At 36.9% G+C, this 15,628-nt stretch overlaps 1 protein-coding gene across 7 annotated transcripts in view; it reads right to left on the bottom strand.

The window, feature by feature from the left end:
- Nucleotides 1-15,628, bottom strand: part of Dscam3 (Down syndrome cell adhesion molecule 3) — a 296,098-nt gene that overhangs the window by 201,646 nt on the left and 78,824 nt on the right. For all 7 annotated transcript variants that reach the window (XM_067763262.1, XM_067763261.1, XM_067763263.1 and 4 more), the window contains exons 2-3: nt 6,484-6,678; nt 3,852-4,101 (exon numbers count right to left, since the gene is read on the bottom strand). In XM_067763262.1, coding sequence (XP_067619363.1) covers nt 3,852-4,101; nt 6,484-6,520 — 287 coding nt within the window. In that variant the 5' untranslated portion in view covers nt 6,521-6,678. The remainder of the gene's footprint in view (nt 1-3,851; nt 4,102-6,483; nt 6,679-15,628) is intronic.

Below are 15,628 nucleotides of genomic sequence, written 5' to 3'. Positions count from 1 at the left end.
AAGGATAAAATATCTATATTTATATGCAAAGCTCTTCTTATTTATTATTTTAAAACACTATTCGGTATGTTATCATATCATATTTAGTCTGTATGATTTGTTAAAACTCTACACTTAATAAAGATATAGCTAAATATTAATTTTCTAAAACCAAAAATGTGTATAACTTCTGCTTTTAAATAACAACACATTGGAAACAAGTACGCCTGGGGAGTGAGTGCGGAGTCCTGCATTAAAAATATACACAGACACAATCCTACCTTAATTATAAATTTCAATTTACATCAAAGAAAAATGTCATCTATATTGCCACTGCTGACCACAAAGTCATTTAAATTTGTACAAACATGATTTCCTCCTTACTGAAACATATTATTTTAATATGCATGAATATATGTATGTATGTACACATATATTTATAGAAGACACAAATATGTTCGCCATAAGCAAACAAAAGAAACCACACTCTTATTGAGGTAGTGGTCTGACCACTAGCACGTCCATTCCACCAACCACAACTACAATACAAACAGCAAATGCATATGCAACAACAGCAAAGGGACAAAAAAATATATACTGTTGCCAACTAAAAAGTAGCAACATCAAATAGATAAAGAGTGAGTGAACAATGTTAGAGAAAGGAGTAGGGGGAGGGTGGTAGAAAGACAGAAATGGCAATAGCCATTGTAGCACAAATAATGACAACAAAATCGTGTTTACACAATAAAAATTATGCAAAGCGCACTTGTGGCATGTAAAGCATAAAAAACTTGTTGTACGCTACTACATATGGTCATGTTGCAACACACGCACACTTACACAGATACCATAAACAAACTAAAAAACTAACGCAACTAATACAATGACAGTGGTTTAGAAAAAAATTTAAACAACACCAAAGGTGCTAAGGAGGGAAAGCTCGAGGGGGCAGTTGATGGTTGGACAATTGTTGCAACTACAAATTTAGATAGCGAGTTAAATGCTTACTGCGCGACGCAGGGGACGAAATTAATGTTAAAGTTATACGCGAAGTTGGTACTGCTGGCATATATCGTGATTTTGTAGAAACGAGGTGTTATATGACTGTGGCTTCTTAGTTGTAGCGATTTTTATTCGTGACATCAAACTATAGATAGAGGATCACGACTGCATTGACTAATACTATGCTAACGAGCGATGGTTAGTTGCTATACAAATCAAATGCTTATACCATGCAAAAATCGCAAGTACTCCATGCATGGTCCAATTAATATTGCGATGTCCCATGACTACACCATATACTCCAGCTCAGCATTACATCAGAGTAATACATGGAGTACTCCAGTATAACACGAGTGGACCACATGATCCAACGATTTTTGAAGGGTAGGGGCTCATATAACAGCAAATTGTTCGCATGGTGATTCGAAGCCACTGGTGCAACTAACTGATATTTTGATAAAATCACATTTAAATCACAGTTATATTTCGGTAGCATTTTCGTGTGGTCCAAATGGTCCTCTTTTGGGACAGAGATTACTTCTACTTGGCTCATATTTATGGACAAAACTTTCTTATTCGAGTTGCCACACCGTTTCTATGAATGCACCATGGGTCTACCAAACTTGAAAGAAATTGCACTTTCGCATGCGTAGTGAAGGCACAGTTGTGCTATGGAACGCAGACCCTTGGTCTAGAAAAAAATATAGCACCAATTCACTGAAACTGAGAACACTCTTAATTCCGGTGGATTAAAAGTGACAAATAAGACAACCGCGGGTTGAATAAACATACCACTTAATTTCATTACTTTATTTAAATAATTTTTCCTAGGCCACATTCATCTGCTCATTAACTGGCGTCCAAGCGGGAACCTATTGAGACGCAGATCGGTAAAAAAAGAGTTATTCACACGATGTTCCTCAAGGTGAGTATGAATTACAGTACCGATGAATGATAGTGGCCCAAGGAGGTAGCCACTGAAACAAATTCCCGTAAAAAAGGGCTATTCAAATCTGATATTCCACAAAGCTATTATATCAAGTTAACTGGCGCCCGAGAAGATTTTTAATAAAAGGTCAAAGTATTATAAACTCTTTGACATTACCCGCATTGTGAGCTGGATATACTGGTTAAACCTGAACAGTTTCTACATACATGGGCTTGTTAACTGGCGCCCGAGCATTATCATCTTTAAGGTAGATTTTGAAACGAGGACTCTGTTTAATGTGATGTTACTCAAGTGATTGCGTCGTTTGAGTGTGAGTTTTTAAATACAAATGAGAAATGAACGAAAGGATAACACACCCCTTGGTATCACCTGCGTTGTATGCTGGTGTTTTCGTAAATATGATGGGTGCACATAAGACTGGGTCGATTTATTAACCGATATCGCGCCATTGATTTTTCGATAGGATTTGGGCTCAGGAAAAAAAGTTCCACTACACATACCCAAAAAAATAATTTCCGAGCCTGCAAAAAAAATGACGAAAGGGTAAATTTTTCGACCAAACCCAACCCAAATAATATTTTTTTCAAAAAACTGTTATCGCCAACGTTTTTACAACAGTTTTTTGAAGAAAAAAATATTTTTTGGGTTTTGGGGAGTGTTTTGGTCGAAAAATTTACTCTTTCGACATTTTTTTTTTTTTTTTGCAGGCTCGAAAATTATTTTTTTGGGTATGCGTAGTGGAACTTTTTTCCTGAGCCCAAATCCTATCGAAAAATCGATGGCGTGATATCGTTTAATTTTCGTCCATACAAATCGACCCAGGTTAGTGCACATACCTACTAGTATCTACGTGCGTTAGCCCCTCTTCTTTCTTAAATATCATACAGACTAGATATTATGTAGTAAAACGTATGATATCTGGTTGTGTTGTTTTTTTAAGACTACGAGAAGTACCCAGCCTCAAATATACATAAGGTGGGTAACTGGTGCCCGAGCAATCAATTCACTTCATTTAGCGAATACCACATACCACTAACTTTAAGGATGATACACAAAAGGACATTAAAAAAACTACCTGCATATTAGCCACAAGTGCAGCAACAAAAAGCACTTTAGATGAACACATACTACAACTGGACATTTTTTATACGCAAGGGTGAGAATATAAGTTATGGCATCATTTGCAGATCTCTGCGTGGAAATGCCGTTAAGTGTGTGTCTCCAAACCGGTATAATTGTGTATTTAGTCAAAGCAGCAACAAAGTTTTGCAACGCTAATTAAAAACTATATATAAACTTTAGCAACAACAAAATAAAATAATTGTGGCAACATAAAATAAAACAAACAACAATTACAAGAAAACCCGTTACCAACAACCGCAACCATATCATTTATTATATCTTAATTATAAAATGAAAAGCACAAATCGACTAGATGTATATAATACGAAGAAAAGTAAGTAACAACAACAAATATAGAGTAAACTTTGCAAAACAAGCTAATGTAAAGTTGAAGTGTTGAAGTTGCAACAGAGAAGTTTGCCACGAATTTCCAAACATGCTGATGACAACACTTATGCAACAACACACACATACACGCATACACAATGCAAGTGAAACTTTTGTAGGCGCCTCTAAATATATTTGCCCTTTATTAACTTCAATATATCCACTACCACAAAACACTTTGCTTCTTTCCTTCCTTACTCTTGCACATTTATTTTAGCTCTTGCTTTTGTAACACTCTCAAATTCATTTCCTTCCTCTCTCTCTCTGTCATCTTCTCTCGGAATCACATGCTTTATGGCAGCCACAACAATATTACCCTTAATCGAGTTAATCCACACTCGACATACTTCAGTCAATATACACCCGTAGCTAAATATTCGCCTCCTTCCAATATCTACATATTTGTACCCACCTGAGTCCTGGCACTTGTGTTGTTAGCGTGCCGTCCTTGAGCACCCACGATACAACCGGCGGCGGATTACCATGTGCTGTACAGCTTATCTGTGTACCGGTATCATTGCTAAAGAGAAGATGCGACGGTGGTTCCTGCATGAAAGTGGGCACGCGTAAGCCGCTTGTGGCTTTGGCAGCTGGTGGTGATGGCAGTACGACTAGAAGTAGAGCCAACACCGGCAGCAACAATGATGATTTGTATGCGGTACCTTAAAATGAAACAAAAGCATAAGAATAACAACAATATTAGCAAGGGTAACAATAACAATGAGTTGGATAAGTTTATGTCAAATATGTATGTAAGTATGTATATAACATTTTCTAGAATGTACTTATGTGTGATAAAATATGAAATGCTTGGGATTTTGCGGTAAGCCGAGTCGCTGCTTAGGACTTAGCCTGGTTGCACGTAATGAAGTGGCAGATGGTTGAGTGGTGGAATGGCGGTTGGGCACCTGTAGCAGATTTTTTGCTTGATTGTGACAAAGAGGGAGCAAGAAATGTAACTTAAAGTAATCATTTTAATATTTTGTTGGAGTTAGAAAAGTTTTCTGCGCATTCCAAGTTTGTCACTTATTTTTAAATGGGATGATTTAAATAAAAATCAGTAGGAGTTTTAAATTTACGGCAATCGGAATCAATTTGTAATATTTCCCCCAAATCTGCCATAATGCCATGAAATTTACTTGAAATCGCGTTTAGAAAAAGAAGACTTTGATATCTCCAAAAAAAAGTATTAGCTCATGCGATTCAAGGGATTGATAATCGCAATGCAATCCTGTTACAAATATGAATGTGTCATACACATATTAAGGAGGCGATCGCAAGCTTCGTATGAAGTTAGGAGAGGCGGAGGGATGGCCCAGGAGGTTCAATGTGGTCAACTTAAGTCGTTTCCGAGATGTTCGGGCGTACTTGTTACCGGAACGTACCGAATATATGGGCCATCAACATCGATAACGCTCCCCAAAACTTCCGGGGAGTGTCTTTTCCACCACAGCAACAAAAACAACCTGCATTGTAAATTTTTCATAGACGTGTTATCGACTATTTATCCAAAAGTAATCGATATGTGAACAAAAAAGTATCGAATTACTATCGAAATATTAAATACTTGTTATCGGAGCGCTACTAATACTTTATAGGCTTGTTATCGAAAATTTATCGATTTTATATGGAAATCTGAAAGTTATAAGTTATCCATCGAAAAGCTATCGATTTCTTATCGGAGTGCTATCAATTTATTATCGACGACTTATCGATTTATTATGACACATTTGTTTTTGATAGAGATACCTGTGTTTTGGTTGAACTTGAGCCACTGGGCGAGCTTTTGTTAGTTATATAATTTTTTCAATCAACTTGTTTTTGAATAGTGAGGAAAGCCAGCTTACCTGAACTATATGTTTAGGTATTTTCAATCGATTGACTATTAAGGTTCTGAGGTGCCGCGCCTAGCCCTTCAGGAAAACACTCTCACAATTGAATTAAAGACTAATTACTCAACGAACAAATTTAATGCTGAAAACTCAAACAAGCATCGAAAGGAGCTACAGTGGTCTTATTCCGCTATTTTCGAATACGCAAATCTGCTACCATTGCAGTCCGCTTTACCTCCCTAGAGTCTCAAGAACAGTTTGCATTCATGCGCTATTAAAATAAAAACCTTTTATTGAAATATAAGAAACAAAAATTGTTTTAACCTGGATCTACCCACAATTTGCCACAAATCCACTTCATTTTCTTAAATGGCACTAATAAAGAGGGCGCAGTGCAATTGTTAAGGATTTTCAACTTTATAGTTAGCATCCTCTTGTTTTAGCTACAAATTGGTATTCATGCATGAACTGCTACAGTTTTGGCAAAATTTTGAGCATTTATTTTACATTTTGTAAAGCACAATCCTTTTTTGCACTATTTTTATGTAACTTTTGTTGCATTTTTGGTAATATGTGTGTATTGTGCCGCAGACACAGGCACTACACTCCACAACAGCCTGCCTCACTCAAGTACGAGTTAACACAAAAATTAGTGCCACTCCAAGTTTGACTCGAGAGTCTTATGTATATTTGTATGCATGCATGTGTTACTATGCGCGTAGATGCAACATAACATCTGCAGTCCACAATTGCGGCAGCCGGCAGCCAGGAGCATGCCATTTGCCACATGCAACATATTCGTGCAACAACTTTGTAGATGATGCATGTGGCAGCCAAACAAATTTCTCATTCACTTTTTTTTTGTTTTGTTTCTTTTGCTTTATCGCCCACATACATTTTTATTTTATTTTTTGGATATATATATAGTTACTGCCATATTTAAATATACACATTTATTTGCGTATGTAATCTGAAATTGAGCTCAAGTTGTTATTAATGTCAACAAGTGCGTTGTGAAACCGGCAATGGGAATTCGTTGTGACAAGCAAACGTTATGTGGCATAGAGAAACGTGACTGAGGATGCATTACGCAATAAATGTACATGTGTGTGTGTGTATATATAGATATATTCGCACACTTGCATTTGTATATTATTTTGTGTATTTATGTACTGCTCATAGTATTTTGAGTTTAGATTATATATTACTTACCTTTTGCATTGAATATTTTCAGCAGCATCAGACACATCCTGGCGCATATGTAGCTTATTCGTCTGCAAGGGGAGGATTTACTTTTGGTTTGGTTACAACTGCAATGTTTTGTTTTTGTAATGCTTTTAGTGCTTGACTCTTCTTCACGTCTGTTGTGCTTCCAATTAATTTTGTGTTCTTGCAAAAGGTAAAGTTCTAGAAAGAAATAAAATAAAATAGAAACGAAATTTCGTTAGCTTTCGTTTGACTTTTCAGTTATGTGAATATTAATTACTCTATGATGGTATCATTTTAGTATATGCATTAGGCCGGTTCGATTTGTGGGGAGGCAAAACAATCACCCATTGCTCTGTGAAAATCATATTCTAGGGATCAAAATAAGAAATTTTGCCGAAGGAACCATACCTCTAAAAGGAATTCTGATGTCCCCTCTTTGGGTCGTATGGGCAAATTTTGAAAAATCCCACTTTGAAATGCCTATGTTTTTTCTTTTTGGAGTTTATTTTTCTCTTTAGAAATTTATTTAGTCAGAACATATGTAAATGAAAAAATGAATTTAACTTAGTAATAGAACAGAAATTAAAAAAATTATTAGAAATTAGCGTTTTTACAACGTCCTTTTAAAACCAAGGTATCACTGTGACACAATTGCAGATCGTAAAATTGCTTGTGTTGTTTTTTTAAGCCACCACAAGACACAGCAGGTAGAATTGAAATTGCCCCTACCCAAAAGTTCGACCCAAAGGGGGGGACATCAGAATTCGTTTTAGAGGTATGGTTCCTTCGGCAAAGTTTCTTATTTTGATCCCTAGAATATGATTTTCACAGAGCAATGACCGATTTTTAAATCGACCCGCCCTAATATACATACATGCACACATACATGTGTACTAAATGTGTAGCTAAGCAAAACTTTATATCAAGAGTAACTGCAGCTATAAAAAGTTTTTAGATTCTAAAATCTAACAATAGAGCAAAGACTTAAAACAAAAAAAACCAATGGAAGCAATTTTTATACTCTTTTCGGAATTCATATATATTTTGTTTTAAAAGTAGTTTATACTTATATCTTAATTGAATGGGCAAGAAGGCGTAATATAGGAATGATGCCCTAAAATTCTACCAAAAATTCCGGCGGATGACGGAAGGTTTCAAGACCGGGACATTTTCCTGCAGGATTTATTATGGTGTCCTGGTAAGTGACATTCAGAGTGTGCTCAAGTTGTGGAGGGAACACTTCTCCTCATTGTTAACTAGCGAGAGGGAATACAAACACATACTCCAATCGCCGGTGATAGAAAAAGCATTCCGGCGGAAGCGAGAATGGCACTTTCTGGGCTAAATAATCACAAGCGCCAGATAATGCCGGAAAACCCGCAGAGCGGTTTAAGCATGATGGCGAAGAGTTGGTAAAGAGCATGCATCAACTCCTATGCAAAATATGGTTGGATAAGCGCATGACTCTGCCGAATCCACAAAAAAGGCGATCCTGCAAATCGCGCCGCTCAGCCTCAAAACAAAATGGTTTGTTAGCTTAGTGGGTAGTGTACCCGACTCTGTTGCGGCAGAAACCGTATGCCATAAAGGTAGGCAATAACCACATCCACCAATATTATATCCTGTTTTGACAATCGTAGCGTACAAATAGACTTTGGCCCATCTGGGTTACCAATTTAGTCCATATCACCAAAACTGTTCGGGATATCAGAATTTCTTGCAAAGAGTTCAGAAAAAGAGCAGCTACTATGAAATATTTAACACCGCTTTGATAATGACGGCTGCTTTACGAGTTATTTTAATGCGAAGAAGAAAATCCAATGCTTATTTTATAGAAGTGAAGGTTCGGCCGACTTCAAATAGCTTTAGCTGCTCGCCGATATGGGTGACTCATCGAGATTCCACCCGAAAGCAGAATATAGTACCAAAGAAATAAAGCCCATAACTTATCAACTGATTGGACCTTAGCAGTCAATGTTGAGATCTCCTAAATGTATATATTATCACATGTCTTCAACCTGTCTTCGTCAACCTTCGTGATCGGCCTGGGTGCGTCGGAAACCATCAGTGGGTTGGCGCACACGGTTTGATCTCGGGAATGGTGTGATGGTTCACTCAAAATAAATAAAAGAACGCAAGAGGATTTTCCTCGTTATAAAATAATATTTAATTCAAGTGAAAGAAAATATACAAGGGGTATAATGTTACCTTAATATCGAAAATGACGATGGTGATCCTCGGCGATGTGTGCTAGTTGGCGGTCGATCGAAAAAGAGGCCAGTTGACCCGCTGATGACAACCGCTAAGCCGCGAAAAAGTCCTCCGGTTTTTAAGGAGGGGAAAGTCACGCACACAGTCACCCTACAATATGTGCATGGGTGCTGACAACCTGCACACACACACGTGCATGTGTATGAAACACATTCATGTGCATGCATGCACTCTAATGCGTACGTGAGAGTGTGGGTGGCTGGAAATGTGATTAAAACGTTAGGGAGGGGCGCCGCCAATCAGGAAAAGTGAGGTATTGGGCCTAAACACTTCGTCAATCCTCAAAATGGAAAATTACGAGGGTGGTTCCACTACTAACGCTCGGGAAACCAGCTGCCGTAGGAGAATCACATCGTCCGATATCTCTTCTATCGTCCGAAGCCAAGACACTCGAGGCCATTCTGCTTTCCTATTTCACCGAAAACCATCGTCTTGCCAATCATCAGCATGGCTTTCGAAAACTACATAGCACTAATACCGCATTAAACGCCACCAGCATACATATGAATAGCGGATTGAAGCAAAAACCTCACCAAAGCACAGTAATCATAGCACTAGGCTTATCAAACGCTTTTCATACCGTCAACCACGGCACTTTACTGCAATATTTCGAAGGGTTCCTCCTTGCACCTAGTCTTAAAAGGTGGACTGCAAACTATCTATCTGATCATCGGGCATCGGTTCGATTCAGAACCGTAATATCTAAGACCAGAAGAATTAAAGAAGGGGTACCTCGGGATGGTGTACCCGCTCTTGATTATCTTCTTTATTCGAAGCTGCCCTCGCCACCAGAAGGGCAAATAATTGCATCCTATGTCGATGACTACGCGATATTGTCTGCAGGTCCTGGCCCACCCATTGATAAGCTATGTAATGAAATAAACGACAATGCAGTAATAAAATCCTTAGGTCTCCTGCCGACAACATTTGGGGTAAAGATAAAGAGACGATCATTACCACTAAAAAAGTAATTGGACGGCCCTTACTTACTTACTTACATGACACGCGTCCCCGATATGTTCGCCAAGCAAAAAAGTTACTACCAGGAAGAAAATAGAGGCCTGCCAAAACACTGCTCTCAGAATCGCCACGGGCTGTCTTCTTATGTCCCCAGAACAGCACCTACACAATGAGGTCAGAGCACACCCCATTAGGGAGAGAAATGAAGTGCTGGACAAACAGTCTTTGCTGAATACCAAGTAACGCGAGCATCCCAACAGGGATCTGATTGAAGAGGGCCCGCCTCCCAGCGAGTTAAGAAATCATCTCCGCGAAATACGGCACCTGAGAGCTTGGCCGTATGAAGAAAAGGAGCACCAAAAGGTCCTCAGAGAAATCCACCAAAACGCGTGGAACCTCTGTGTAAGAAAGTGCCCGTCGAGCTCCGTTCTGCTGGCAACCTATCCCCACATGACACCAACTATCTTTCTAATTGCAATGTCGAACTAACGCCTCTATCAATCCTTTCTCTCTGCCACACACCTGTTGAAGCTGCAAGTTTCCTTGGACTCCCGATAGAGGATATTGATGAGTAGTCGCACCTATTGGACGTGGCGAAGTACTGCTACAACAACAAGACTGCCATCCCAGTTTATAGCGCTTCCTGAAGTAGTGGATAAGACTTTAATTAAAAGACTCGGCACGTACCATCTTTATTTTGACATCGAAGAAACTTTTAACATCGCAAAAATAAGCTGCCTGTATCAAAACCAGTTCCCCAAAAATTATATCGAATCGGTACTGTGAACCGACATTAACAACGAAAACAATGACAACATAGAAATCAAGCAAAAAATTTAAAGTTTGTCGCTTAGCAGTTCATATAAAGTTTAAGCGTAAACGTATATAGATGTGAAAAAAGACACAGCTTTTATATCACTACAAGCTTCCCATTGGCCTCAATTAAAGCGTTACTTGCTACATAACTGCCAAATCGCCTAGGCGGCTAATCGCCAATTAGTGATGATGATGATGCTTTTAAGCAATCATAAATGGTATACAAGAAGAATCCTTAAGCGACTAAAATTCTTTGTCGTTCCTCACCAAATGTCAAATTTGTTGACAGACAATTTGACAATAACAAAAGCAAAGAAATAGCAACAGCATACACAAAGGCGCACAAATAATAAAACACTCAGTGATATGCAGATCACATACATACATATTTATGTGTGTAGCAATTTCATAATGGGATTGAATAGGCAGCGAGAGGTAAATGAGTGGCTTTGGCGTTCTAAAACAATTAATGTTGTGTAAAAAAAAGCAACACGAGTAGGCAGCGACAATAGCAAAACATAACAAAACAAATGTGGCACGTGGAAAACAGGATAGAAAAGGGAATAGCATCAACACTGAGAATCAAAACAGTAATAAATATGCGGGTATGTACAGCAACGAGCAGAAAAATGGCAATGGCAACTTTTATCACAATTCGGCAATTAAAATATTCTCTTTTATTTAAGGTATCTTCAGAAAAATTATTCTATTAATTTGGTTACTAAAACGAAGCAAATGAAATAACATTGGTTTTCGAAAACATCGGAAAATTCGAGAAAATTTTATGAAAAATTAAATTTTTCTTTGGTAATCACTGAATTATTTGAGTACGCAGTTTTATAACACAATCATTTTTAGTCCAGAAAAGTACAATTAAAGATTTTTTAAGAAATCGGATTGATTTTTGACAATAAGCGAAGCGTGCTTTCGAATTTCCGCTATACAAAGTGGGATTTTTTTATATTGAAGAAAAAGGTGTCTAATACTAGGTTCAAACACACACCAAATTGGCAATTTATACTATTTGGGCAATTTATTACGCAATTTGTCATATAATAAATTGTAATAATAAATTGCCAATTTAAAAAAAATTGCGTAATAAATTGTTTCAAACTGCAAATGCAACATTGTAAAGTGTGTTTATTGAGTATATTTAAACGTCAGCTACGCACGGCTGAACTATATGGTTGGCTCATCTCATCAGCTGATTTTATGTCTTTCATTTCACTGGAGTAGGGATTGTCAAAAGAAAATGGCAAACTCAAAATGAAACCAAAACATTGAACACATTTTCTTACAACACACAAAAATTTTAAAGTTTTATGTTTTCATTCCATTTCATTCGCCTAATACCAACACGCACATTTTGACAGTCTGAACAAAGGTATGTTCTTGCTGTAGAGATGAGCCAACCAGCTATCAAATTACTATTGTGTAAGCTAAATCGAGTTGTATGAACAGCACTCAATTCAAATCGAAATTTCCTCAATTTATTTTTCTGTTTGAACATAGTATAAGTTCGGGTGTAACCGAACATTATATACTCAGCGTGAGCTTGAATTGTACATTTCATTTCCGATAAATTACTTTTCTACATAACACGTGGCACCGCCCGTTTAAAAAAAGTCTCCCCAATATCATTGATACACCACTTTTTTTTCTAAGTTATAGCTTATTATTCTAGCCTACGACCCTTTTAAACTTGTTCCCGTGGTCTTTAACCGATGCCGTCCATTTTTACTAGAAATATTTTCTACTATAAGGAAAATATGTGTACACAATGTCATTACGATATGTTAATTTTTCTTCGCGTTATGGCTCCCGAAACATAGAAAATTGCTTAGTCATAAAAGGGGCGGTGCCACAACCATTTTCAAAAATTTTAGTGTTTTCCAATTTAATATTATAATTCAATTTAGAAAGTAAAATTCTATTGATACTAAGTTCTTTTTCGCTAAGATACAGCTTATTATTTTCGTCTACGACCCTTTCAAAAATCTTTTATATAAAAGTGGGCGTGGTATTTAACCGATCTCGTTCATTTATTCTAGCAATATTTCCTGCTATAGGGAAAATTTTTGTACCCAATTTTATTACGATCTGTTTTTTTTTCTTCGAGTTATGGCTCCCGAAACATAGAAAATTGCTTCGTCATTACCACGCCCATTTTTTAAAATTTGGAGTTTTTTTTATTTATTGTTAAAAATCCACTTGGGAAATGAAATATCATTGATATAAAGCTCTTTTTTGCAAAGATATAGTTTATTTTATTCGTCCACGACCCTTTTAAAAATCTTTTATTTAAAAGTGGGCGTGGCCCTTAACCGATTTCGTTAATTTTTCTTCAAAGCGCTCCTTATAGTAAAGGCAACCCCTCTGCCGAAGTTTGTTACGATAGGTTTAACGATTTTTGATATATGATTAATAATATTTGTAAAATTGATGTTATCACAAGTGGGCAGGGCAACGCCCATTTAAACAAATTTTTCAAATTTTTATCAAGAGTCTCAATATCAGTCCATATGTCAAATTTCAACATTCTAGGTGTATTATTTACTAAACAATCAGGTTTTTTGTGTTTTCCAAAATGTTATATAGGTAAAAAGTGGGCGTGGTTATCATCCGATTTCGCTCATTTTCAATACCAATCTATTCTGGGTCCAGATTAGCTCGTGTAGGAAATTTGGTGAAGATATCTGTATATTTACTCAAGTTATAATGTTAACGGACGGACGGACGGGCGGACGGACGGACGGACATGGCTCAATCAAATTTTTTTTCGATACTGATGACTTTGATATATGGAAGTCGATATCTATCTCCATTTCTTTACACCTGTCAACAAACCGTTATCCAATCAAAGTTAATATACTCTGTGTGCAAGGCACGCTTCAAATAGAAATTTTGAAGTTTTCATAAAATTGTGTCGAATTTTCGAGTATTTTCGAAAACGGTTTAGAGACTGCTCATCATAATTTTAGTTTTAAACTTCATAGAACATTTTTAATTGATGAATAATTGAGGAATTTTATTCCACTGCTATTATTCTGTTCGCCGCTGTAAGTGTGTAGGTATATATGTATGTGCACTAGCAACACCAGCCATTGCTAGAAAAATATGAGCGCTCATTAGAATTGAAGCAAACAAACAGCAAGCAGCAAGATAAGTCGGACGTAGTCTACTTATAGGCGCACAGCCAACAAATGAAATGATGTGTGTGCGTATGGTATAATGAATATGTGTGTGCAGAAATGTGAAAAACAGCTTAGGGCAAAAATTTCAACAAAAGCTCCATGAATAAACAAATCATTTTAAATTCTCAATTAAAAGCACACACACATGCAGATATTCACTGTCTGTACGACAAGGCCTCTAAAAAGCGACAGATTTGCAATTCAAAGGCTAAATGGGTGTCAGGATTGTTAATGCAAACAAAAACACGCTTGGAAAATAAGTATATATATTTATAAGTATTGTGAATCATGATGAATACACAAACAAAAGTTTTTTGGTATTGCATATACATACATATAAAGTGTGAGTTGTGTAAGTGTATATGGAGGTGTCATAATAATGTTTGTTTTGTTGCTGTTAAATTATAAATAAAAAACGACGCTTTAGCAACTAAAAAACAAGTAAGGACGGGACTGCCTTCGGCTGTGCTGAAGACTTCATACCTTTCATGAATGGGGCTGAACAATAATCTTATCCCGTTCGTAATCTCCAAATAATCGGATGTATAAGATAAGGAATATGTAGTGAACAGATGTACATACCTAAACGATTTTTAAGATAAATATAAAATAAAAAATGGCAGAAAACCTCCTTATCTGAACGATCGGTTGTATGGGATATATATTATATATAGCTCCGATCGAAATGATTGTTTCATGAAATCTTCTATGATATATTAGAATAAACCCGCAGCTAATACCTTGGAGCCCCCAGTGCTCGCCCCCAATGAATAAATACAAGTTGTAGCAGGTGCATAGCAACCTCCCTCTCTAAAATAACACACAGTACACTTAAATAATATAATAGCAAAGAACCTATTCGCCCGCCGAATCACCAAAGCTTAGACACTGATCAAAGTGATTTTTTCAGAAAATCTTCTATGATATATTAGAATATATCTCACCGAGTTTCACGTTTATACTTTCTAAATTGCGGCAGGGATGACCAAAATCGTCTTATCTGAACGATCGGTTATGGGAGATATATGTTATAGTGGTCCGATCCTACCGGATCCGACAAATGTCTAAAATAATACAAAAATACATCCTTGTGCCAAATTTCATATCTCAAAATTTGAGGGACTAGTTTGCGTTCAAACAGACAGACGGACGGACAGACGGACATGGCTATATCAAATCAGTTCGTCGCCCTGATCAATTCGGTATACTTAATGGTGAGTCTATCTTCTATATTTCTCAACGTTACAAACATCGGACCAAAATTAATATACCATTTCATGTTAATGAAAGGTATAACAAGTGCTGAAAAGATATAATGACAGACGCACGCACATATATATATGAAATGCGTAAAAAATCCTAACAGACAGATTAAATCACAACTCATCAGCACAAACAGACACACACACACGCACATTCTAACATACTTCACGCAAGAGCTCTTGCCATTCAGCCATTCTTGCTTAGCGCTTCCATAAAAAAATGTTACATTATAACGTCTTCGCTTTGCTTACTTAACACCGGACAAACTGAGGTGCTGAACTTCCGCTTATTTGCCTTTCACTTCACTTATTTTGTAATTTCTTTTTTATGTTCGTAACGGAGTCCTCGACCCTAAAAATTTGTTTGTAAAATCCAAGCATAAACGTCTGAAAATTTGATACAAGTGTTCTTGTGTGTGTGTGTGTATAAAAGGCATACATGTGTTCTTCTTTGAGATATTTTGCGCTAAAGAGGGAGCATGTCATATCAGTCGTATTTAAATCAGTTTAATGATGGTAAATATCAATTATCCGATTCGCATGTGAATGAATTTCTTACGGAGCTATGAATTGAGCGAAAAATTTAAGCCAACTGTGAATCCGTTGATTGAACCTTTTCAGTCCGGCTTCAAGCCTGATAAATCT

Source organism: Eurosta solidaginis, chromosome 1, assembly GCF_040869045.1.
Source record: "Eurosta solidaginis isolate ZX-2024a chromosome 1, ASM4086904v1, whole genome shotgun sequence".
NCBI lineage: Eukaryota > Metazoa > Arthropoda > Insecta > Diptera > Tephritidae > Eurosta > Eurosta solidaginis.
This window is presented reverse-complemented; position numbering and strand designations above follow the sequence as displayed.